We start from the raw sequence: 25,918 nt of genomic DNA, 5'->3' as shown, positions 1-25,918 counted from the left end.
ACAGTTATTCTCATGACATCGCATTCGTCGGCTTCGCTAATTGATAACCCATCTGTCATTTCATCTCTAGACCTGTGGTGCTTTACCGATGTGTCCATCACGATAATCCACATTGTAACATATTACAGAAAAGCAAATAAATTTCATGTACATCTACATGATTATTCAGAAATTCACAATTAAGTGCCTAACAGAGGATTCATTGAACCACCTTCAAAAAGTTACTTCTGTAGCGTTCCACTCTCGAACAGTGCGTGGGGAAAACGGACACTTAAATCTTCCCGTGCGAGCTCTGATTTCTCTTATTTTATTGTGGTGGTCGTTTCTCCTTCGCCGGCCGGAGTGGCCGTGCGGTTCTAGGCGCTACAGTCTGGAACCGCGAGACCGCTAAGGTCGCAGGTTCGATTCCTGCCTCGGGCATGGATGTGTGTGATATCCTTAGGTTAGTTAGGTTTAAGTAGTTCTAAGTTCTAGGGGATTGATGACCTCAGAAGTTGAGTCCCATAGTGCTCAGAGCCTTTTGAACCATTTCTCCCTATGTAGATAGGCGCCAACAAAATATTTTCACATTCTGAGGAGAAAATTGGAATTAAAATTTCGTGAGGAGTTCCTGCCGCAGTGAGAAACGCCTTTGTTTTGATGACTCAGTCTAATTCGTGTACCATATCCGATGTCCTCCGCCGATCCTATCTGATGTACCGCACAACAGTATTCCAGAAGACGGCGGACAAGCGTAGTGTAAGCAGTCTCTTTAATACACTTGTTACATTTTCTAAGTGTTCTGCCAATAAATCGCAGTCTTTGATTTCCTTTCCCCACAACATTATCTGTATGATCGTTCCAATTTTATTCGTAACTGTAGTCCCTAAGTATTTAGCTGAATTTACGCGTTTTAGATTTTTGTGATTTATCGTGTAACTGAAATTTAGCGGATTGTTTTTAGCGTTCTATGGATGACTTCACACTTTCATGATTTAGAGTCAACTGCAACTTTTTGCACCATATAGATATCTTGTCTAAATCATTTTATAGTTCGCGATGACCATCTGATGACTACAGTAGCTCTGTTTGCACACGCCACAATATCATTATGTCACGGGTCAAGCACAAAGTCAGGATAGTTTCAGGACACGTTAGATGTGAGTAAATCAGACGTCCATTGACTGGAGAGTTAGAAAATAGCTGTATTGGGGTCTATATCCTTCTCTGGACGAGATTTCTGCATTAAACAGATGGAAGAAATGGAGTCCGTAATGGACTGTAATACTTCCCAGACGTTAGGGGTCAGTTACTGAGACGCAGGCCGAATTTATCGAAGGATTGCCTACAGATCCGAAGCACAGTAAACGTGTTGGTATACAGTAAAGTTGCGTGCATGACAGGGTGTTTCAAACAGGACTTTACAACTTCGAAACTTCGTACAAATTAATTCATTGTACGTACACAGGTGATTGTAGCGTCAATTTTCAGGGAAATACATAAAGTTTCGTCTCGCGTAGTTCGCTAGTGCCGAATCATATCGCAAGGAGCGCTAGTGGCGGTTGCGTTAAAGATGGCTGCCTTCACTGGACCCGAGCGTGCTAGCTGGGTTGTGTGTTTTGGTTTGAAGAATCGAAGACTGCGACTAAAGTTCAGCGTAATTTCCGTACCATATACACTAAAGATCCGCCTAGCAGGCCAACAATTTATGAATGGCATAAATGTTTCGTAGAAACAGGGTGGGAAATCATCAGGTCGTCCAAGCACAACTGGCGAAGTCGTTGAGCGGGTGAGACAACGTTTTGTCCGCACGCCTACGAAATCGACCCGGCGTGCATCCCGCGAACTTCAAATTCCACATACGGCTGTTTGGCATGTGTTCGCATTTGAAACAGTACATATTGACGATCGTACAAGCAATAGAAGACACTGATGAAATTGCTCACAACAACTTCTGTGCGGATATGTTAAATCGATTGCATGAGGATGAACATTTCTTGGGCAAAATCATATTTTCCGACGAGTCGACTTTTCAAGTTCAATATACATAACTGTAGGATTTGGGGCATTGAAAATCTACATCAAACATTGCATCATGTTCGTGATACCCCTAGACTGAACATTTTTTGAGCATTGAGCAAGAACAAAGTGAGAGAACCATCAACGGGATAGTATGTCTGGATATGTAACGACAATATTTGATACCACAGATCGATGAGGATGGCCGAACGGCTCTAGGCGCTACAGTCTGGAACCGAGCGACCGCTATGGTCGCAGGTTCGAATCCTGCCTCAGGCATGGATGTGGGTGATGTCCTTAGTTAGGTTTAAGTAGTTCTAAGTTCTAGGGGACTGATGACCTCAGAAGTTAAGTCCCATAGTGCTCAGAGCCATCGATGAGGAAGACCAAGAACGAAATGTTTACTTCATGGAAGATGGTGCACCACCCCACTACCTGGCGTACATACGGGATTTTCTCAGTGACCGCTTTCCATGTCAATGGATTAGCCGTGTTGCACCAAGTGTATGGCCCCACGTTCCCCAGCCCTTTTTAAGGAGGATTCATCAAGGATATCGTGTTTGTACACTCTGTGCCGGCTCCTCTACAAGAACTTACGCCACCACTGAGCAAGTTACACTTGCAATGCTACAGTGAGGTTGGGAAGAAACTGATGTTCGATGGGATTTGTGCAGATTAACCAACGGAATCCACATACAACATCTTTATTTTAAGTTAAAAACCACTTGATGTATTTCCCTTCAAAACAACACTAAACCCAGTTCTATATCTTCCTTCAATAAATTTATAGGAATTTTTAAAGTTGTAAAGTCCTTTTGCGACACCCTGTATTTACGAAATTCGCCATCGTGCCGTGGAGCCGTCGTATAACAACGTGGCAGCACGCTACTGCACTCGTGTAAATGCAGATGAGCTGAGCCATGCGTCCAGGAGCGCACAGGAACGCAGAGACGGGTGGTGACGCGCGGCGCGCCTCGGCGGGCTGGGACCTCACGCCCCGCGAATTAAACGCCGGAAGCGGCCGTGCGGCACGGCGGGCCAGCTAATGCGTACACGCGCCCTGCACGCATCGGTGCGCCGCCTTCCGCAGCACTCCGAGCCCTGCTCCCACCTGTCGACAGCCGCAGCGGGTTCACCGCCCGCTGCCAGCAGACTCAATCGTCCACGCACACGAGGAACACTCTGTAATGTAGTAGGATGAGCACACGGGTGTTTCCTCTCTTTATGACGAATTAAATTGTTTAAAACAATTCTTATACTAGGCGGGCGTGGACGATTTTTCAGTCGGCCACCCACAAAATCGTTTCGTTATTACATTGGTTTGGACAGAACTACGCCCATGGGCGATCAATAATCGATGGATGTAATAAATGTCAAGCAAGACATAAAATTACCGGCAGTCGTCATCGTGCATTCTTCTGCATATCTATCCACGCGTATGTTGGTTTTAGTCCGCCGACTGATTTACGCTCTCTAGTACCAGTGTACTCACTCTGTCTTCAGGCCACGAGTGGCCTACCGGGACCATCCGACCGCCGTATCATCCTTAGTGGAGGATGCGGATAGGAGGGGCGTGGGGTCGGCACACGGCTCTCCCGGTCCTTATAATGGTATTCTTGACCGAAGTCGCTACTATTCGGTCGAGTAGCTCCTCAATTGGCATCACGAGGTTGCGTGCACCCCGAAAAATGGCAATAGTGCATGGCGGCCTGGATGGTCACCCATCCAAGTGCCGACCACGCCCGACAGTTCTTAACTTTGGTGATCTCACGGGAACCGGTGTATCCTTTGTGGCAAGGCCGTCTAGTGCCAGTGCAAAAATTAAAAATATAGAATTAGCTAAAGAAAATTAAAAAACGAACACGTATGGCTCTTTTCTGTGGCACTAATGGAACGCTTAGCCGAAAGAGGGGAAATAAGAGTACAAAATAACTCAGGACAGTGGGAAGTGCAGAGCGTCTATTTGATATCTTTCGTAAAATAGGCATATCAAAGAAGAAGACCTAATATTTTATCAGTTATTTCGTCTGTCTCCATGTTGTAAGTAGAGTGCAAACATTTTTTACCTCCATTTCAGCTTAACTGCAGTTTTCAATAACTACCCGTCTCGTAATAGGTGTCGAACCATTGTATCTCTTCGAATCGTTAAGTTCTCTATTAAATAAATGGAGGATCGTTGACATATTGCAAGACGTCTTCGTTCCTTACTTGATGAATCAATCAGATCGTCACGTCTCATGTAACACCACATTTCAAAAGGTTTGTAATCGTTTTATGAATCTCTTCCGCACTGTCCAATACACAGATCACAGTTCTCGCTCCGTTTACAAAAAATTCTTGCCGGATAATTTCCAGTACTATATTGCAGTGCCTGTGATTTTATTGAGTACTTTATTGTCCTTCAGAGATGCATGCATGTGTGGAGAACATTCCATTGTCCGTCATAAAAACGCAGGCACTTCAATATAATATTTCGTGCCAAGGCAAGGCCGCGACAATAATGATAAGTCTCTCCCTCTACAAAGTGAGCGACTACAGGACGTAGACACACGGTGACATGAGGAAGTTGGCGCCAGTGCTGGAGTTGTGCACGGATGGCCGAGGAGTCGACCTAACAGGCACCGTGATCGACGAAGTGGCGCCACAATCACTGCACTCTCCAAACCCTGTCGATCCTATTTCGCCGCCATTCAGTCACATTAGGACGTTCCTCGCGGGCTGTAGTTATTTGCTGGACGACCTGCGTTCTACACAATAGCCAACGAAGGAGGACTATTACCACCAATTACAAAGACACCAAAACGCCAACGTGGTTCAACGACGCTATCCTGCCGTACGACGGAGGAGAGTATGGCGTGTGATTCATCTATCTTTTCTCCCATGGAAGTGCGGGTTTCGTGGTGCGTGATAGTGAATGACAAATTGGCTGATCGCCAATGACTGCACTGGTCGACGCGCCTTTGAGTCCACTTCGCGCAGTAACTGATTCTGACGCACATCAGCTGACATGTGGTATGGCGGCTGCATGTTGGGTACTCACACAACAAAGCTAGCCCTACTCTTCCGACGGCCACCTACGCCAGTTGATTCGAAGATCTATTCCATCCAGATGGTGTCTACTTCCCTGGACAAATGCAGTCAACTGGATTAAAGGAATGGCGCCCTACTATTTCTTCCACGACGGTGATAAAGAGGTCATAGATTATTGGTCCTTCCTGCTGGACAAACACACGGACTTACAGTGCCGGGAGAAATACCGGTCCTGTTTCGCCAACTATTTGGGTTCATTGTTAATGGACCTCCCGTTTAGGTAGGGTGGACCAGGTGCGAGAAGAGATAGATGACAATGATCCACATTTCAAGATTGATTTCAACCTGAGAACAGAGGGACAGTTCTCTGTGTCATCTGTTGTAAAGTTTTCTTCGCCTATTTAGTATGGTCTTTATTTTGTAATTAAAAGAAAAACAAATAAATAACAAAAAGAAAGAAGAGCCCTTGATACCCCCCCCCCCCCCTTCGATCGCTGTTCGACCAGTGAGCAGGTCGACTCAGTGTCCAGGCCTCGGGTGGCCCTCTCTGTTGCCAAGTCCCATGGCCCCTCCCAAAAAAATGGGGATGGCGGCTAAAGCGACCTCTCACGTAAAGCTTCAATCCCGTCTCCAGCCATCCTGATTTACGTTTTCCGTGATTTCCCTAAATCGTTTCAGGCAAATGCCGGGATGGTTCCTTTGAAAGGGCACGGCCGATTTCCTTCCCAATCCGTCCCTAACCCGAGCTTCCGCTCCGTCTCTAATGACCTCGTTGTCGACGGGACGTTAAACTCTAACCACCACCACCATCTCACGTAAAGCGAGAAATACTGGTTCGAGTCCTGGTCCGGCACAAATATTCATCGTCTCCAATACATTGAGTAGCTGAAGTCTGATAATATTCACAATTGCGAACACAATTCCATTACCAGACGTGTGAAGTGGACGGAGCGAAAAATTGGCCATGCGTGCACATCTGCAGTTAAAGTCGATTGCGAAATGTGGAGGGAACAGCCTACCAATAGAAACCGTCGCATTTTGAAATTAATTTAGGGAGAAGACAATTTCCAGATACTTTTGTGACTGTTTATCCGCGCTGTGTCTTCGCTTTACTCTCGAGGCTTCTGTGTTAGCATGTCAGCTTCACCGGAATCTTTTCACGAAGTCTGAACCTTTAGAGATAAGTAACGCTAAGATAGAGATCTAATATTTGGCATACTCTACTACTCTATAGTTTGCCATCCACATCTTGAGTCCTTCAGCGAAGATGGGCTTTTTCTGGTATAGCGGTGTGGTCAGGCTTTATTTCGGCACGGTGCAGCAGCTCTTGAAAGGGGAACACAGAGAGGCATTTTACAGGCACGCGGGGGTGAGCATGGAGTGCCTGCGGAATGTACACACATCCGCCGCTGCTCGTCTTGCGACCCTCGTGGTCGACCCCCCCCCCCCCCCCCCACACTACCCTGGTCAGCCTCTGAACCTCCCTCTGGAATTTAAAAAAAAAGGAAGTGGGTAAATACAAAGGAGATAGGAGGAGGGGAGGTGAATAAACCATTAGGAGGTAGCGGGACATGTCAAACAAGGCGCTACAGCCATTTACTGCAGCAACAGCCATTTTAATTTGGGGGAGCGGCGCGGTGCAGCGGCACATGAAATACGCACTTGCCCCTCGGCTGACCCTCCCTCGTGGAGGGCGAGATGGCAGGCGCCGCCTGCCGCCGCTGATAATGCCGGCCACCCACTCCTACCCCCACACCCCAACCCTAAAAAATGATCGCAGCCTCGGGCGCCCGGCTGTCTGTGAACTACAGGCCAGGGGACCCTTTCTGCTCCGCCACGGGCCTCCAGCATATCATGTGAGCGGCACAATGTGGATCTAAGGCTGCTAGGATGTTCTTTACTTAAAGCTACGTCTAGGGAATTCTCCTTGCGTAAGTGTGAAGCACACGGGTTGGGGCCGGCCGTGGTGACCGGGCGATTCTAGGCGCGTCAGTCCGGAACCGCGCGACTGCTACGGTCGCAGGTTCGAATCCTGCCTCGGGGATGGATGTGTGTGATGTCCTAAGCTTAATTAGGTTTAAGTAGTTCTAAGTTCTAGCGGACTGATGACCTCAGACGTTAAGTCCCATAGTGCTCAGAGCCATTTGAACCATTTTTGAACACGGGTTGGACAGAAGTATGGGAACACATACAGAAATGCATGTTTGAACATAAATGCAAATGCTAGCCAAGCCCGTTGTATTTGATCAAGAAGGTCAGCTGCGCAATGTTCTCAGTACGTTGTAAGTGTCAGCCGTGGTCAGAATAGTATTCTGTGTAACTGTGAGCGCATTATATGGGAGCTGCGTGATTTCAAAGTGGAAGAATTGTTGGTATTGTTATGGTGGGTGCTTCTATATCCAGTGAAGGCGAAGTGTACGTTGTTCCATAAGGTGTCGTATCGAAGATTTATATCACATATAGGGAAAACGGAGAAACATCATTCGCTATTTCGCAAAATGGTTCAAATGGCTCTGAGCACTATGGGACTCAACTTCTGAGGTCATCAGTCCCCTAGAACTTAGAACTACTTAAACCTAACTAACCTAAGGACATCACACACATCCATGCCCGAGGCAGGATTCGACCCTGCGACCGTAGCGGTCACGCGGTTCCAGACTGAAGCGCTTAGAACCGCACGGCCACACCGGCCGACGTTATGTCGCAACGCAGACGTAAGTGTGTGCTGACTGATCGTGACGGACGGTCCTTGAAGACGATTTTGACAGCTGCAGTGACACCGCAGAACTGAATTCCGCACTTGCGAAGCCTGTCAGTGGCAAAAAGCACGAAGGGATCACAACATCCCCACTCCCATCTTCTCATATCCCCTCCCATCCCCATCTAGATATTAGCGGGAAAAGTATCAGTCAGCCGTTTTCTACACAGTGTGGTATATTGTTTATTTAAACAATCTGAGTTCTCATTGATTGAGCGTTATACAGTAGCTCCATCTAGTTTCGTCAATAACTGCTAGATGTGAAGTGGATATTTTCGCTGTTAGGCCAGCTCGAGCCAGTCTAGACAATAGCCCTATCGGGGAAGGATGGGGAATAACGCACTTGCGAACGCTGTCAGCAGCAAAAAGCACGAAGAGAGCTCCTTAAGCACGGAATTGCTGGGCGAACTGGGATTACAAATCCATTCATCAGTGAGGCAAATGATCGTAACAGGAAAACTTAGTGCTGAAACCATAAAATCTGGATTACGGAGCAATGGGAGAAAGTCGTTGAGTCGGATGAGTGTTGTCTGGTGAGTTGTTGGGCGAGGCGGCCCGATCTCCCGCATCCCGGCCGACCGTACACAGTTCTAACTCATGTTGTGTTGGACTTCAGTATGTTCGTCGCCACAAAAATGCAAACGAATTTCTCCATGACATCGCAAGGCTTCACACAACACTGTGCACCCGAGTGGAGCTCAAAACACTTCATTGGACTGTTCTTCCTCCTCCATCACACACACCGCATCTCATAGGATGCGCTCCGCCGGAAGCGGTACGATTATGGTGGGGAGATTATTGATGCAGCAAGATGTCGACCAGTAGGTGGTCCCAAGCGGACGTAGAAGCCTCCTGGTAAGACGTCGTGTTGTGTACATAGTTCCGCGTAGTCAGCGCGTACACAACTTTCCCACTAGAGCGCGCCCCGCTAAGCACAACAGCGCAGGCGCAGCGCTCGTCCGTCTCCGCACTACGAGATGGCGCTGCCTTAGAGACGGATCAAATTCTGCTTCCGCCGATCCGCGTATTAGTATGTAACGCAGCCAATGAGATTGCTGCTAACGTAGAACCTTTTCTCCTCGCGTATCACACTCGCACAGTGATACCTGAACGCGCGAGGTATTATAACGAATGTACAGACCTCCGATTAGTCAGTCTGTACGAGTGTGCATTTGTCTGTACCAGTCTATAGTCAAGTTTCAGTCTGCACCTAATAAGATTATCATATTCCTGTACATAGCCATGAAGAGAAATGTATAGACACTTTGTCAAGTATCAGAGATATGTGAGGATAAGATTAACGTACCAAGACCAAAGGAACTTCAGACTGTCAATTGTAAACAGCATCCAGAATCAAGTTACGTAATGTCTATGCTTTTTATTATTTTAATAAATGTGTGTGAAAATTAATCAAATTCTGTTTAAAGTTGGTCACTGTCAATCTGCTGCTCTAAGCGTGCAAGTGGCATTTCTATCGTCTGACCTAACGGCAGAAGATAAACACGCCACGATAAGACCACGAGACATATTGCTGACACTCGCCTACTTCGTTAGAGCGATAAGTCAAATAATCTGATGGTGTGTGTACGGAAGGTCTTACAGTACGCACACCACACGTCGTAAGGCCGTCGCATATAGGGTTTTGTAGCCCTAAGAGCGGGGACTAACATGGTATAATGGCATCCTGAATAAAACCACTCTCCCTTGAAAAAAGTGGTACATTACTTGATGAACGCCCCTTGTAGTAAAGCAAGGAACCGGTCCCAGAGAGGATGCGCGTCTGCCTATCATAGTTCAGCGACGCTGGAAAATGGGTCCGACCTCGGCCGTTCCCATCTCTGCTGACGTCAATGTTGCCGTAGGTTAAACATCCAGACGACCGCCGCATCGCTTCTAATTGCTATTATTGCCGGGGAGCGCTGTATAAACTGAACGTTCACTAATCGAGTAGACGCGTCAGAAAGGATGAGCCGTTCGTTACCATTTAGGCGGAGTGATAGGAGGTGACGGTATTCCAGGAAGGCGTCGCCGGGGCAGATAAATCATGCGGCTCGGGATGCCCGGTCTCACGCTTCGTTAAGCGCAGTTAGCCGGCGGCGGAATTACGGCGGCCGTCCGGATAGCAATTAGCCTGTCCGCGCCCGCTACTGGGCGGAGCGCCCCGCTCTGACGTCAATGCACTCGGCGCTGCTACACTCTGATGTACGGCGCCTCGCCTCGCGCTGGGAACAGCGGCTTGGCGGTGTATGTCTGCGTCTTGCAAAAAGGGGCGTTATGTGTAAAGCAGATTACGGTTAAACGTCCATTCAGCGAGGAGGTCACTACGCTCGGTCTGGGACAGGATGGGCGGTGTGCTTCCATAGTAACTATCCCGACGTTTATGTTAACCCAGTTCTAAGCAAAGAAGGGAAAGCAGAAAGGTGGAAGGAGTATATAGAGGGTCTGTACAAGGGCGATGTTCTTGATGACAATATTATGGAAATGGAAGAGGATGTAGATGAAGATGAAATGGGAGATATGATACTGCGTGAGGAGTTTGACAGAACACTGAAAGACCCGAGCCGCAACAAAGCTCCGGGAGTAGACAACATTCCATTAGAACTACTGACAGCCATGGGAGAGACAGTGCTGACGAAACTCTACCATCTGGTGAGCAAGATGTATGAGACGGGCAAAATACCCTCAGACTTCAAGAAGAATATAATAATTCCAATCCCAAAGAAAGCAGGTGTTGACAGATGTGAAAATTGCCGAACTACCAGTTTAACAAGCCACGGCTGCAAAATACTAACACGAACTCTTTACTGATGAATGGAAAATTTGGTAGAAGCCGACCTCGGGGAAGATCAGTTTGGATTCCGTAGACATGTTGGAACACGTGAGGCAATACTTGACCCTACGACTTATCTTAGAAGCTAGATTAAGGAAAGGCAAACCTACGTTTCTAGCATTTGTAGACTTAGAGATAGCTTTTGACAATGTTGACTGGAACACTCTCTTTCAAATTCTGAAGGTGGCAGGGATAAAATACAGGGAGCGAAAAGTTATTTACAATTTGTACAGAAACCAGATGGCAGTTATAAGAGTTGAGGGACATCAAAGGGAAGCAGTGGTTGGGAAGAGAGTGAGACAGGGTTGTAGCCTCTCCCCGATGTTGTTCAATCTGTATATTGAGCAAGCACTAAAGGAAACAAAAGAAAAATTCGGAGTAGGTATTAAAATCCATGGAGAAGAAATAAAAACTTTAAGGTTCGCCGATGACATTGTAATTCTGTCGGAGACAGCAAAGGACTTGGAAGAGTAGTTGAACGGAATGGATAGTGTCTTGAAAGGAGCATATAATATGCACATCAACAAAAGCAAAACAAGGATAATGGAATGTAGTCGAATTAAGTCGGGTGAAGCTGAGGTAATTAGATTAGGAAATGAGACACTTAAAGTAGTAAAGGTGTTCTGCTATTTGGGGAGCAAAATAACTGATGATGGTCGAAGTAGAGAGGATATAAAATGTAGACTGGCAATGGCAAGGAAATCGTTTCTGAAAAAAAGAAATTTGTTAACATCGAGTATAGATTTAAGTGTTAGGAAGTCGTTTCTGAAAGTATTTGTATGGAGTGTAGCCATGTATGGAAGTGAAACGTGGACGATAAATAGTTTGGACAAGAAGAGAATAGAAGCTTTCGAAATGTGGTGCTACAGAAGAATGTTGAAGATTACATGGGTAGATCACATAACTACTGAGGAGGTATTGAATAGAATTGGAGAGAAGAGGAGTTTGTGGCACAACTTGACTAGAAGAAGGGATCGGTTGGAAGGACATGTTCTGAGGCATCAAGGGATCACCAGTTTAGTATTGGAGGGCAGCGTGGAGGGTAAAAATCGTAGAGGAAGACCAAGAGATGAATACTCCAAACAGATTCAGAAGGATGTAGGTTGTAGTAGGTACTGGTAAATGAAGAAGCTTGCACAGGATAAGTAGCATGGAGAGCTGCATCAAACCAATCTCAGTATTGAAGACCACAGCAACAACATGTTAACCCTAGGAAGCCCAAGCCTTTTTTTCTAACTTGGATGCCAAAGGGGGGGTTCGGCGAGCCCACAGGTATTAAATAAGTTTACTGACGAAAAATTACAACTTTCAAAATGGTTTATGTATTTTAACTAAGGCATCGGCTTATAAATGTTGTTAATTGTTATAAATATTGGACTGAGTGAATAAAAAATTAACATATTACAATACAAAATACAGATGTGTTCATATACAATAGACTACTCTGAGTCCTCAACTTCAAGGCAAGAGAGACACTTCACAATTTTTTTCTGAATGTGTGTTACCCACGTGTTTATAACAACTGTCCACAATACTCTTTTGGTTTACTTAGATTGCTGTAATTCTGCTTCTTTGTTTAGCTTTTCTTACACAAACATGGCGCCGACCTTTCCCTGCAGGAAGCTGACGTGCTTCTGTTGTCACTTCTTTGATTTTCTTTTGCAGAATAGTCTCCATTGATTGAACAATTTGGTTAGATAACTCTCTTGCATTGGCACTTCTTTCTTCTACCTGCAATTTCACTAGTTCCATCCCAGCTTGCAGAAGATAGAGTTCCCGTTTGTTGTGTTTCTCTTCATTCCATCTTGGATGTTGCTCGATGAATATGGTGGTTGCATTGATAGCACAAATGTCGTTGAGAGAGTAAAATACAGATAGGGGCCATTCTTTGTTCCCCCCTTGTAGGTGTACATACGCGCCATTTGATCAATGGTATCAATTCCACCTTTAGTGGAATTATAATATTCATTTATCTCAGTTTTATTCTTCTCTCCTCCAACAGTGCCTTTATCTTGGAGCATTGTTGACAATATCAGTAAGTTCGTACTTGGTTTCATTTTTGCTGTGTAGGACACCAAAGTTACTGGGGCCCTCCGTGTTGGGAACTGCACTAACTCACTGCAAGTTTACAAGATAAATAACAGCTGACAGACATCAACAATCACTTCCTCTGAAAGTAACCGATTGTTGTGAATATCAAGAATACCAACCAACAAGAAACTAACTTGCATTGTTGTGGAGATGAGAAATACGAAATCCTACTAAGGGAAATTTTCTATAGCATGGAAGCCTAAGGGGGGGGGGGGGGTTGTTGGACCCATAATAAGTTTGTTTATTTTTTCTTTCAAAGCAGGAATTTTCTATAAAATATATTGACACTAACGTTTCATAAAATAGCCAACAAACAATAACTCAAAGGGAATATGTAGTATGAAAGTTACTTGGGCAAACGCAGGGGACATAAAAAAATTGTGGGTTCAACGAACCCTCCCCCCCCCCCCCCTTAGGCGTCCTAGGGTTAATCAACCAGCCGCTGTGACCGACCGGTTCTGGCCTCATCAGTGCGGAACCGCGCGACCGCTACGGTCGCAGGTTCGAATCCTGCCTCGGGCATGGATATGTGTGATGTCCTTAAGTTAGTTAGGTTTAAGTAGTTCTAAGTTCTGCTGCCCTCAGATATTAAGTCCCATGGCGCTCAGAGCCATTTGATTGGGAGGTGAGAAAACTTGGATTTCAAGCTCGAGCGCCTGCTCATAAGCCACACATCACACCGGTAAATGCCAAGCGACGCCTCGCTTGGTGTAAGGAGCGCAAACATAGGATAAATTGAACGGTGGAGTGACGAATCACGGTACATAATGTGCCGATCCGATGGCAGGGTGTGGGTATGACGAGTGCCCGGTGAACGTCATCTGCCAGCGTGTGTAGTGCAAACAGTAAAATTCGGAGGCGGTGGTGCTATTGTGTGGTCGTGCTTTTCATGCACCCCTTGTTGTTTTGCGTGGCACCATCACAGCACAATCCTACACTGATGTTCGAAGCACTTTGTTTGCTTTCCCCTGTTGAAGAGCAATTCGGGGATGGCGATTGCATCTTACAACGCGGTCGCGGTCGAGCAGCTGTTCCTAATGCACGGCCTGTGGCGAAGTGGTTATACGACAGTAACATCCCTGTAATGGACTGGCCTGCACAGAGTCCTCAGCTGAATCCTATAGAACACCTTTGGGATGTTTTGGAACGCCGACTTCGTGCCAGGCCTCACCAACCGACATTGATGCCTCTCTTCAGTGCAGCACTCCGTGAAGAATGGGCTGCCATTCCCCAACAAACCTTGCAGCACCTGACTGAACGTATGCCTGCAATAGTGGAAGCTGTCATGAACGCTAAGGGTGGGCCAACACCATACTTAATTCCAGCATTATTGATGGCGGGCGCCACGAACTTTAAAAGTCATTTTCAGCCAGGTGTGCGGATACTTTTGATCACATAGCGTAGGTTTTTGCATAGAATTATGTTATTTAGTTTTCTTGTATTTCACCATTCCGTTTTCTTTATTTTCAGATAAATGGTCTCCCTCTACGATTTTTACCCTCCACGCTGCCCTCCAATACTAAACTGGTGATCCCTTGATGCCTCAGAACATGTCCTTCCAACCGATCCCTTCTTCTAGTCAAGTTGTCCCACAAACTTCTCTTCTCCCCAATCCTATTCAATACTTCCTCATTAGTTATGTGATCTACCCATCTAATCTTCAGAGTTCTTCTGTAGCACCACATTTCGAAAGCTTCTATTCTCTTCTTGTTCAAACTATTTATCGTCCACGTTTCACTTCCATACATGGCTAAACTCCATACAAATACTTTCAGAAACGACTTCCTGACACTTAAACCTATACTCGATAACAAATTTTTCTTCTTCAGAAACGCTTTCCTTGCCATTGCCAGTCTACATTTTAAATCCTCTCTACTTCGACCATCATCAGTTATTTTGCTCCCCAAATAGCAGAACACCTTTACTACTTTAAGTGTCTCATTTCCAAATCTAATTCCCTCAGCATCACCCGACTTAATTCGACTACATTCCATTATCTTTGTTTTGCTTTTGTTGATGTTCATCTTATATGCTCCTTTCAAGACACTATCCAGATATCATTTTTGTGACCTGAGGTGAAATGTGTAATTAAGAAACACACGAGATGGTTATTGTGTTTCCCTGAGGCAGTATGCCTAGATTGTATAAATTCCAGTCTTTCACTACAAGTTCTAACAATTCTGGCGCGATAGCGAAAATGTTATCCGGTTGATCACCGTCGATTATATACAATGCTTGAAAAGTAACAATCAGTAAATGAGAAATACAAAGCAGAAATTTGAACAAAAACACGCCTCGCTTCGTCTGTCCCTCGGCCCCTTCACCCCCACCCCCATCGTCACCCCCGCTCTCCCCCCCTCCAGTCATTTCTACCTTTCCCTTTGCTCTACAGCATGGAATGGTATTGCAATCATGTACTTCATGTTAGTACGGCTGTGCATTCGTAGCATGCGTCGCCGACTGCATTTCTACCAGTGGTTGCAGCAGCATACGACCCTTATTTGTTTAAACAAGATTCTCGCTATGCACGAGGCTGTGTTAATCTAAATTACGATTTCATGTCTGAATCGACGTCAGTCCTTGTTGTGGATTGGCAGGAAGCCGAAAGGCACGCGTTTAAGCTCACGCAGGCTGGCGTGAGGTCTGGAATAGGACAAAGATTTTATAACTTAGAAAAAAAGGAGGTAACTGGTAGAATACTTAACTTTAATCCATTAATGTTGAATGTAGCTCTTGTCTGTACATTCTTCACAATATCAATAGCAACTGATAATGGCGCCTTGCTAGGTCGTAGCAAATGACGTAGCTGAAGGCTATGCTAACTATCGTCTCGGCAAATGAGAACGTATTTTGTCAGTGAACCATCGCTAGCAAAGTCGGTTGTACAACTGGGGCGAGTGCTAGGAAGTCTCTCTAGACCTGCCGTGTGGCGGCGCTCGGTCTGCAATCACTCATAGTGGCGACACGCGGGTCCGACGTATACTAATGGACCGCGGCCGATTTAAAGGCTACCACCTAGCAAGTGTGGTGTCTGGCGGTGACACCACAGTCCTCATGCAGTGAACAGGACTGCAGGGAGACAGTGTTACTGGATACTCAAGAATATGAGTTTCTGATGTCATCTAAAATCGCTTTCCCTTCCTGTGAGGTATCACCTTATTTAGTGAATTTCCGTTCTATCGTCAAAGGATTCAGTGTGATAACATTTTAAAGACTGTGTGTATGTAATAAGTTTCCTGAACACATGCATTGAAAGGTAAGTAACTTGTTAATGTAAAGAATGTTATACAAATAAACACTAGACACGTTGCAGAATTCTGAATTCGGTGTTGGCGTTATAGGAAAAATCAAGTTTGCTGTGTTCTCGAGGTTAGACAACACAGGAGTTTTATTATTTTATTGAGCATTTTCTCCGTACAGATCACAGGGTAAATGCTACACTATTAACAGTCTCAATAAAGTACAGCTCCAGTTGCATACATAATTTTCCGTTGCATCCAGTTCCAGCTACACTTGGTAAGCGTTTAACAAAATAGGCTACTTATTACCATTCCATCAGTGTGTCCTGGGCAGTGATGCTTTCACAACAAGACTCGTTTAGTCTTAATGGTTTAGTAGCCGAAACCAGATGTGATGAAAAAGACGTATTTGTGAAATTGTAATTGTGATGCATTCAAATATAAAAGTTACACTCCAGTAGCGCCCTCCTTGCTTTCTCTCAAACCTCATCTCCCTCTCACCCTCCTCCTCCTCCTCCTCCTCCTCCTCATCCTCCTCTTGTTCCTCATCCTCCTTGTGTCCTTGATACTCCTCTTTTCCGCATCCTCTTCCTCTTGTTCCTCATCCTACTCCATCTCCTCTTCCTCCATGTCCTCCTCCTCTGTCTGCGCCTCCATCTCCTCATCCATCTCCTCTGGTTCCTGATACTCCTTGTGATTGTGATACTCCATTTGTTTTTCATCCTCCTCCTCTTATTCCTCCTCCTCCTTGTGGTTCCTCATCCTTCTCTCGTTGCTCATTCTCCTCCTCCTCCCGCTGTTGATCCTCCTTTCTCATCCTTCTCGTCTTACTCACCCAGCTAATAACCCAACCTTCTGTATTTTCCTCCTCACTCCGTGCTCTCCCAGAATATCTCAATCTTTTTTGTCTAATTTTATTGTTATTATCGTTTACGACTGATCATGGGTAGCGTCTCGTAACGACGGTAGTTTGTTATAAAAGTTGCCATCTAGTTCAGGTAACCAACATATACTGAAAGAGTCTTAAAACAACATTTTTCTACCACCTAAGTAACTACCTATTTTGGTGTAGTATTTTTAAATCGAAATACCAAGAAACAATAGAGATCACTGATAAGCAGAAAAAAGGCTGGGTTAACTAAACGAACTCAACACCTGCGATGCGATACCCGTCCTACCCTCCGAATACAACAGCGCGTCTTTCGCTCATTTGACTTCACTCCGTCTGCAGGTTTTATGGAGACCCACATACTGCAGCGGTATTCAGCACTATACCAGCGCGTCCTGCGCACGGCCCCTTCTCGCCTGGGGCGGGTGCGAATGTACGGATGGCCGCAGGAGGCTGTATTTTAACTCGAGAGCCCTTATTGATCCCTCCTACCGCGCGGGCATGGGGTCCGCATGCGGCAGTATTACAGCGAGGTCCGGCGTGTCGTAAACTGGAAATGGTCGGCGTCCGGGCGACAAGTAATAATGCCGGCGCCTGGCCGCCGCCTGATAAATGACATCAACACGGCGGCAACAGATGACGGCCGGTAACTGCCGGCTGCCGCCTGCCGGTCCCTCAGCCGGAGACATCGGCGCCGCCAGGGGGGCGAGGTACAGGCCAGTTACTGCCCAAACCCGGCTGCGCCGCGACGCCACTTATGCCGTCTTACTGTTCCGGTAGTGAGATGCCATAGCTGCTACACAAGCTTGGTACTCTTAAACCATGATTTTGCTCACGTTGCTAGCACATTTAGTTCGAAATACATGTATCACTAGGGGTAAGATAGATACTGCCAACAGGAAATACAAAGAGACCTTCGGAGAAAAAAGAACCGCTTGCCTTAATATCAAGAGCTCAGATGCAAACCCTGTTCTAACCAAAGAAAGGAAAGCAGAAAGGTGGAAGGAGTATATAGAGGGTCTATACAAGGGCGATGTTCTTGAGGACAGTATTATGGAAATGGAAGAGGAGGTAGAAGAAGATGAAATGGGAGGCACGATACTGCGTGAAGAGTTTGACAGAGCACTGAAAGACCTGAGTCGAAACAAGGCCCCGGGAGTAGACAACATTCCATTAGAACTACTGATAGACTTGGGAGAGCCAACCATGACAAAACTCTCCCATCTGGTGAGCAAGATGTATGAGACAGATGAAATACCCTCAGACTTCAAGAATAATATATTAATTCCAATCCCAAAGAAAGCAGGTGCTGACAGATGTGAAAATTGCCGAACTATAAGTTTAATAAGCCACGGCTGCAAAATACTAACACGAACTCTTTACAGATGAATGGAAAAATTGGTAGAAGCCGACCTCGGGGAAGATCAGTTTGGATTCCGTAGACATGTTGGAACACGTGAGGCAATACTGACCCTACGACTTATCTTAGAAAATAGCTTAAGGAAAGGCAAGCCTACGTTTCTAGCATTTGTAGACGTAGAGAAAGCTTTTGACAATGTTGATTGGAATACTCTCTTTCATATTCTGAAGGGTGCAGGGATAAAATAAAGGGAGCGAAAGGCTATTTACAATTTGTACAGAAACCAGATGGCAGTTATAAGAGTCGAGGGGCATGAAAGGGAAGCAGTGGTTGGGAAGGGAGTGAGACGGGGTTGTAGCCTCTCCCGGATGTTATTCAATCTGTATATTGAGTAAGCAGTAAAGGAAACAAAAGAAAAATTCGGAGTAGGAATTAAAATCCATGGAGAAGGAATAAAAACTTTGAAGTTCGCCGATGACATTGTAATTCTGTCAGAGACAGCAAAGGACCTGGAAGAGCAGCTGAACGGAATGGACAGTCTCTTGAAAAGAGGATATAGGATGAACATCAACAAAAGCAAAACGAAGATAATGGAATGTAGTCGAATTAAATCGGGTGATGCTGCGGGAATTAGATTAGGAAATGAGACACTTCAAGTAGTAAATGAGTATTGCTATTTGGGGGGCCAAGTAACTTACGATGGTCGAAGTAGAGAGGATATAAAATGTGGACTGGCAATAGCAAGGAAAGCGTTTCTGAAGAAGAGAAATTTGTTAACATCGAGTATAGATTTAAATGTCAGGAAGTCGTTTCTGAAAGTATTTGTATGGAGTGTAGCCATGTATGGAAGTAAAACGTGGACGATAAATAGTTCAGACAAGAAGAGAATAGAAGCTTTCCAGATGTGGTTCTACAGAAGAATGCTGAAGATTAGATGGGTAGATCACATAACTAATAAGGAGGTATTGAACAGAGTTGGGGAGAAGAGAAATTTGTGGCACAACTTGACTAGAAGAAGGGATCGGTTGGTAGGACATATTCTAAGGCATCAAGGGGGGGGGGGGGGGGCATAGTGGAGGGTAAAAATAGTAGAGGAAGACCAAGAGATGAATACACTAAACAGATCCAGAAGGATGTAGGTTGCAGTAGGTACTGGGAGATGAAGAAGGTTGCACAGGATAGAGTAGCATGGAGAGCTGCATCAAACCAGTCTCTGTGCTGAAGACCACAACAACAACAACATGTTGCATTTTTTGTCAACTATATGCGACACCCTGTTGTCGGCGTACCTCACTATGACATTTTCTTGTGTTGTTGATGTTGGATCTAAGGCATCCTGCGGAACCGCTTTTGTGGAGCATGGCAGGGAGGAATTTCACCTTATCTTCCTATTGGTGATGCTCCCTGTACTAAGCACGAACGATGGAGTCGTAGTACATAGGCTACAATAGTAAGTGGGCTGAGTGGCTGCTGCCGGCCGTCTTATATTGCGGCGCACAGGGCGCTCCTTGTACAGAGTCTTTGTAGGCATGGCTCGGGCGCGCACCATTGGGTCCGCCAGATCGCGCGCGACTGCTGTTGGCGTCAAAATGGAAACTTTCAATTCCGCTGCTATGGCACCCACGAGGTGGTACCGATAAGTGATACCACATTGGGCACTGACATCCGCTTACTTTGGATAAATAACGGTCAAGGTATTCTACATAATCAAACTTTTGACCACTTTACTAAAAGGAACATTACTGATGGACAGTTCCACCCAACACCCATTCCTTGTACGGATTTCAAGTCGACGGTTAAGAAAGCTGCTTACCACGACTGGAACTGTGAATGTCGCGTAATAGCGGCCATCCGGCGACCGAACGTATCTTCTCGGCCAAGTTTAGTGGACGTCATGTGACCTCCCTCGTCCACATGAGACTGGAAAGGGTGTTAACCTAGCCAGCTATACCGGTTGACATATCGGCGCATCTGGACACTGCAATCGGAACGGTGGAAACGGATCTGAACCACGTCATATTGGGGTGTACCAACTACTCAGCCACGCAGGCAATCTTGTATAAAAGACTGGTTGAGAGAGGCTACCAACTCCGTACAACTGTAACTGCTTTACTTCGCCACTTCTATATATAGAGGCATTATTTACTCACGAACTATTTAAAAGACGGCTTTGGCCTATACGCTATGTGGCTCTTGTCCTCCCATGGAATCAACCCGGTTTAAAAACTGGGACGTCCGTATTTTTTACTTTGCATTAAGATCTTTCTAAACGACGCCATTATTCATCTTTCAGTGGTAAGTTGCCATGGACGTCATTCTCCTCTGGAACCAGCCCGGTTACAATACTGGGTCCTAATTTTGTGTCTTCTTTGTTTTTAATTTATATAATAACTTACCTTCGTACTTCACAATCTTATAATTAGTTAATAGTGAAAACTGCACTGATAGTAACTTGGCACTGTTTTACCTACTGTTGGCTGTCTGGAGTTCGTCTTTTAGTGCTGTTATATTACATTAAGAACTAATGTTTGTACAGCGCTCTCTTTTTATTGTTCTACCGTGTAAATTGTAATTATATCAATAGCGCACTTTTGTACCACCTGTTGGCTGTATGGTTTTGCTGGGGGGGGGGGGGGGGAGGGGGGGGGGTTAAATAATCAGAATATATTGTGGAATAAGCTTTATAATTTCATCGGTAGAGTTCACCCTATATTTATTCATCTCACCAACTAGAAATTTTGTCTAAGTCATGTTGTAGCATTCTGTAGTTGCTCAACGATGATACTTTTCTGTACACCACAGCGTCATCAGATTGCTGTCCACCCTGTCCGTCAAATCGTTTATTTATATGGAGTGTAAGAGAGCGCCTATCACGTTTTCCTGGGCCACTCCTGACGATACGCTTGTCTCTGATGAGCACTGGCCATCGAGAACAACGTACTGGGCTTCGTTACTTAGGAAGGCCACTTACATAATGCAGTGTCCTATTACAGAGCCCCAATAAGGTATTGCGTGGGCTCTTACACCGCATAGTAATATCTTCCACTGCTACGCATTTGTTAAGTTGATATGAAGTTAATGTTGAGTGTGTTTGGTGAGCGCCGCGAGTGCAGTTTGGGTGCTTTCTTGTTGCAGACGGAGTGGTCCCACGGTCGCTGTGGCCTCCGGAAGCGGCGCTGTCGTGGTCCCCGGAAGAGGCCCGCTGCACCGCCGCCACGCTGCACGCGCGCCTCAGGGGCATCCATGCTGGTGAGTATGCCTACTTCCACTATAATTAATGATAAACTCGTAAATGTGAGAATATGTATGCAGCTTGCATCTTAACAAACATCCCAAGTATCTGTGGATGAGTCATGACCGCACTATTACGTACGAGGGGCGTTCAGTAAAACGCCAAACACATTTTTCTGGTTAATTTCGATTGCCAAAATTTCCGCTTCTTGAAGTTCCAATGGCTGTCGGCGCCACATGTAGCTACGTAGCCTTCAAAATGGCGTCTCTAACTGAGGTGTGTTCCAAGCACAGTGTTGTCATTGAGTTTCTTTTGGCGGAAACAGAGTATCGAAAATATTCGTGGGCATTTGCAGAATATCTACGGGGACATGGCTGTGAATGAAAGCACGGTGAGCCGTTGGTTGAGGCGTCTGTCGTAATCACAACAAGGTCTCGCAAACCTGTTAGAGCTCCCGCGTGCCGATCGGCCGCATACAGCTGTGACTCCCGCAGTGCTGGAACGTGCGGAAACTGTCATTCGAGGTGACCGGCGGATCACAATCAAACACCTCGCTGCTCAACTGGATGTCTCTGCTGACACACTTGTCCACCATTTGTACTCAAAGCCATGTACCTGTTGGGTTTTTCGTTGCCTAACAGAAGACCATAAAGAGCAACGAAGGATCATGCGGAAGTGCTTCCGCCTTAAGAGGCCGGTCGTGGAGGTTATTGATGCAGCAACACATTGGCTCCGACGTCAACCACTAAAGTGGTAGCATGCGGGCATACAGGTCGCCCAGTAAGGTGGGAAGAGGTTGTTGCATTGAACGGAGATCATGTTGAAAAATAGGGCGGGGAATAATGTGTTGTTTGGGATCCTGAACAAAACCAACCTGATTTCACAAAAAAGTGTTGCGTTATTATTGATGACCCTCTACGTAAAACATTCTGAGAACTCAGCTGAAAATATATGAACTCGAAATAAGTTAATTCAGACATTTTGTGCAACTGCTTGGGGAGCAACCGCTGAACCTCTTCGCACATATTGGCTTGCTCTAGTATACCCTCTAGCCGAACATTGTGCCCCAGTATGGATCAGTAGTTGTCATTCCACGGTTGTTGGTGGACAACTGAACAACACTACGGGAATGATCTCTAGTACCATCAAATCCACACTTACATATTGGCTTCGGTGTTCTATATCTCCGGAGATATGTAGAGAAGACGATCTGCTACGAGAATTAAAAACAAAAAGCGTTGAAGATCCAGGCCTTACCATTCGATGAAGATCTCTCACAACTAAACCGCAGGCGTCTAAAATCCCGACAACTGTCACTATGTCTGGCTGAACTTGAAAACGACGGTTACAAGTCGAGAGACCAACGGACACGTTACTGGAATAAAGAAACAAACTAACCCATACAACAATGGTTCCAAAACTACAACCTGAACAGTCCTGGAACTGAATTAAACCAAAGACCGTGGAAGGCACTAAATCGGGTACGCAGAGGGCATGGCAGGTAATCAGATTCGCTTCGCTTATGGTGGAAAATGACATTTCCGGACTGTGATTGTGCCACATGGAGACAGCCTATCCAGCATCTAATATAATTACCACCCCACCCGCCCCCACCCACCTTATGCTATTACATACGATCAGAAATCCTTACAGAGCTCGGCCATTACTTTAGCACTTAAACACAGAATTTGTCTAGATCAGTATCTTAATTGTTCCAAACGACGCGGTTCGACGGTAGCCATCATCGGATGAAAGTAAAAACAAGGACAAGAACACTGTGTCTCGTCAACAACAGTGCTGCCACAATACAGTTGTCGTTGAGACACATCGTATCTGTCTCCGTTTTTATTTTGATCTTATGGTGCACACTGCGGGCTCGGTTTAAAAAGAACTAGCTTAGAGCCCGCTGCTTCGATCGCAAGGCTGTGGTGCACAAATTTATTTTGTTTTTCTTTAATCGAATTTGTATGTTGCTACGGCAATTGCTAACTTGTAAATCTACACATTATAAAGGAGTTAGTGTCCCTCTACATGCCTATCAGTCTTTGCATCATTAAAGTGTCCTAATGGTTTAATTTAATTTCATCTAGCGAGTTCAAAAGAGAAGCAGACAAATCGGATAAGTGGTTCCAGTCTTACATCCGGTACTGTATTCTCTCATCTCAACCGCATATTTCCGTACATGAAACCACATTCAAAGATGCTATCTATTCCGTCACCAATAATTATTAGTTTGCGTAGTAATTACAACAAAGATAATTTAATAAACATGTATTAGGTCTACTGAAAAATTAATTGTATTAAAGCTCCATGTCTTTTTCTACTCAGTTCTGATAAAGCCGATTTGTGACTGTTAAACAGCTTTCTTCGATTTAGTTCACAAATTGCAACACGTTCTGCACTTTTCGCACTAAATGAGGCCATAGAAGCATCGCCTTTTCCGAATGTGCTTCTAACAAAAAGCGAGTCTGCTTTCATAATGAAATATTTTCGTAAAACTCTTCATCTCCTATTTCACCCCCTTAGGAGTTGAATTTCCAAAAACACTGAAACACGTATTTATTTATTTCTACCCTTGAAGTCAATACAAATTTTCATAGATGTAGTTTTAACAATGCTTTAGTAGTTCTTTAATAACGATTTATTTTCAAGAAAAAGCTTTCACCCACTATTTCACCCCATTAGGGGTCGAATTTCCAAAAATGCTGGAACTTTTTTCTCCAACTGAGAAGTGAAATACTTATTTTCGTCGATGTAACTTTAAAATGTTTTAGTATTACTTTATTAATGATTTGTTGTCAAATAAACTTTCATTCACTTTTTTATCTACCTTAGTGGTGAAACATGTGTTTGTTTACTTCTGACCGCGTAACCAAATACCAATTTTCGTAAGTCTAGCTTTAAAATTGCATTAATAGTGACATATTTTCAAAAAATCCTTCATCCCCTGTTTCATCCCCCTTAAGCGTGGAATTTCGATAAATCCCTTACTAAACGAGGTCTTCTGTGTATGATGAAGACCATGTTGAGTCAGGCAGTCAGTGTTGCCTTGCATGTATACAGGGTGTTACAAAAAGGTACGGCCAAACTTTCAGGAAGCATTCCTCACACACAAAGAAAGAAAATATGTTATGTGGACATGTGTCCGGAAACGGTTACTTTCCATGTTAGAGCTCATTTTATTCTCTTCAAATCACATTAATCATGGAAGGGAAACACACAGCAGCAGAACGTACCATCGTGACTTCAAACACTTTGTTACAGGAAATGTTCAAAATGTCCTCCGTTAGCGAGGATACATGCATCCACCCTCCGTCGCATGGAATCCCTGATGCGCTGATGCAGCCCTGGAGACTGGCGTATTGTATCACAGCCGTTCACAATACGAGCACGAAGAGTCTCTACATTTGGTACCGGGGTTGCGTAGACAAGAGCTTTCAAATGCCCCCATAAATGAAAGTCAAGAGGGTTGAGGTCAGGAGAGCGTGGAGGCCACGGAATTGGTACGCCCCTACAAATCCATCGGTCACCGAATCTGTTGTTGAGAAGCGTACGAACACTTCGACTGAAATGTGCAGGAGCTCCATCGTGCATGAACCACATGTTGTGTCGTACTTGTAAAGGCACATGTTCTAGCAGCACAGGTAGAGTATCCCGTATGAAATCATGATAACGTACTCCATTGAGCGTAGGTGGAAGAACATGGGGCCCAATCAAGACATCACCAACAGTGGCTGCGCAAACGGTCACAGAAAATCTGTGTTGATGGCGTGATTGCACAATTGCGTGGGAATTCTCGTCAGCCCACACATGTTGATTGTGAAAATTTACGGTGAATCGAGGAAGTACAGTACATACTGACGAAACTAAAATGAGATCTAACATGGAAATTAAGCGTTGCTGGACACATGTCCACATAACATATTTTCTTTATTTGTGTGTGAAGAATGTTTCCTGAAAGTTTGGCCGTACCTTTTTGTAACACCCTGTATAGCAAGGCTAATCAATACATCGCGATCCAAAAAAATTCTTTGTGTGACTCCTTATGGTATGTAGATGCTGCCAGCCGCAGTGGACGAGCGGTTCTAGGCGCTTCCGCCTGGAACTGCGCGACTGCTACGGTCGCAGACTCGAATCCTGCCTCGGGCATGGATGTGTGTGATGTCCTTAGGTTAGTTAGGTTTAAGTAGTTCCAAGTTCTAGGGGACTGATGACTTCAGATGTTAAGTCCCATAGTACTTAGAGCCATTTGAACCATTTTTTGTGTAGATGCTGGGTCAGTAGCTAGCGAGCGGGATATTGCAATGAAGAAATCGGCAAGCAATTCAGCTCGTATAACGTACTGTCAGATTACCACCACGGTGTGAGACATATTTCGGCTAGGGTGGCGGCTGTCGTTAGGAGAGTCGTAAGCGGGGGCGGCGCGGCGTGAGATTGTCGGCCGGTCACGTCTCGGGGCGACAAGAGCGGCGACTCCGCAACAAGGCGCCG

General features: G+C 45.3%; 1 protein-coding gene across 1 annotated transcript in view; it reads left to right on the top strand.

Moving 5' to 3' along the window:
• The window catches only part of LOC126416915 (protein nubbin-like), a 616,560-nt gene that overhangs the window by 425,383 nt on the left and 165,259 nt on the right, over positions 1–25,918 (top strand). The window contains exon 3 of the mRNA XM_050084798.1: positions 21,331–21,444. Coding sequence (XP_049940755.1) covers positions 21,331–21,444 — 114 coding nt within the window. The remainder of the gene's footprint in view (positions 1–21,330; positions 21,445–25,918) is intronic.

The sequence above is a fragment of the Schistocerca serialis genome, chromosome 8 (assembly GCF_023864345.2).
Source record: "Schistocerca serialis cubense isolate TAMUIC-IGC-003099 chromosome 8, iqSchSeri2.2, whole genome shotgun sequence".
In the NCBI taxonomy this organism is placed as follows: domain Eukaryota; kingdom Metazoa; phylum Arthropoda; class Insecta; order Orthoptera; family Acrididae; genus Schistocerca; species Schistocerca serialis.
The sequence above is the reverse complement of the archived record's forward strand: the minus strand, read 5'-3'. Positions and strand labels throughout refer to the sequence as shown.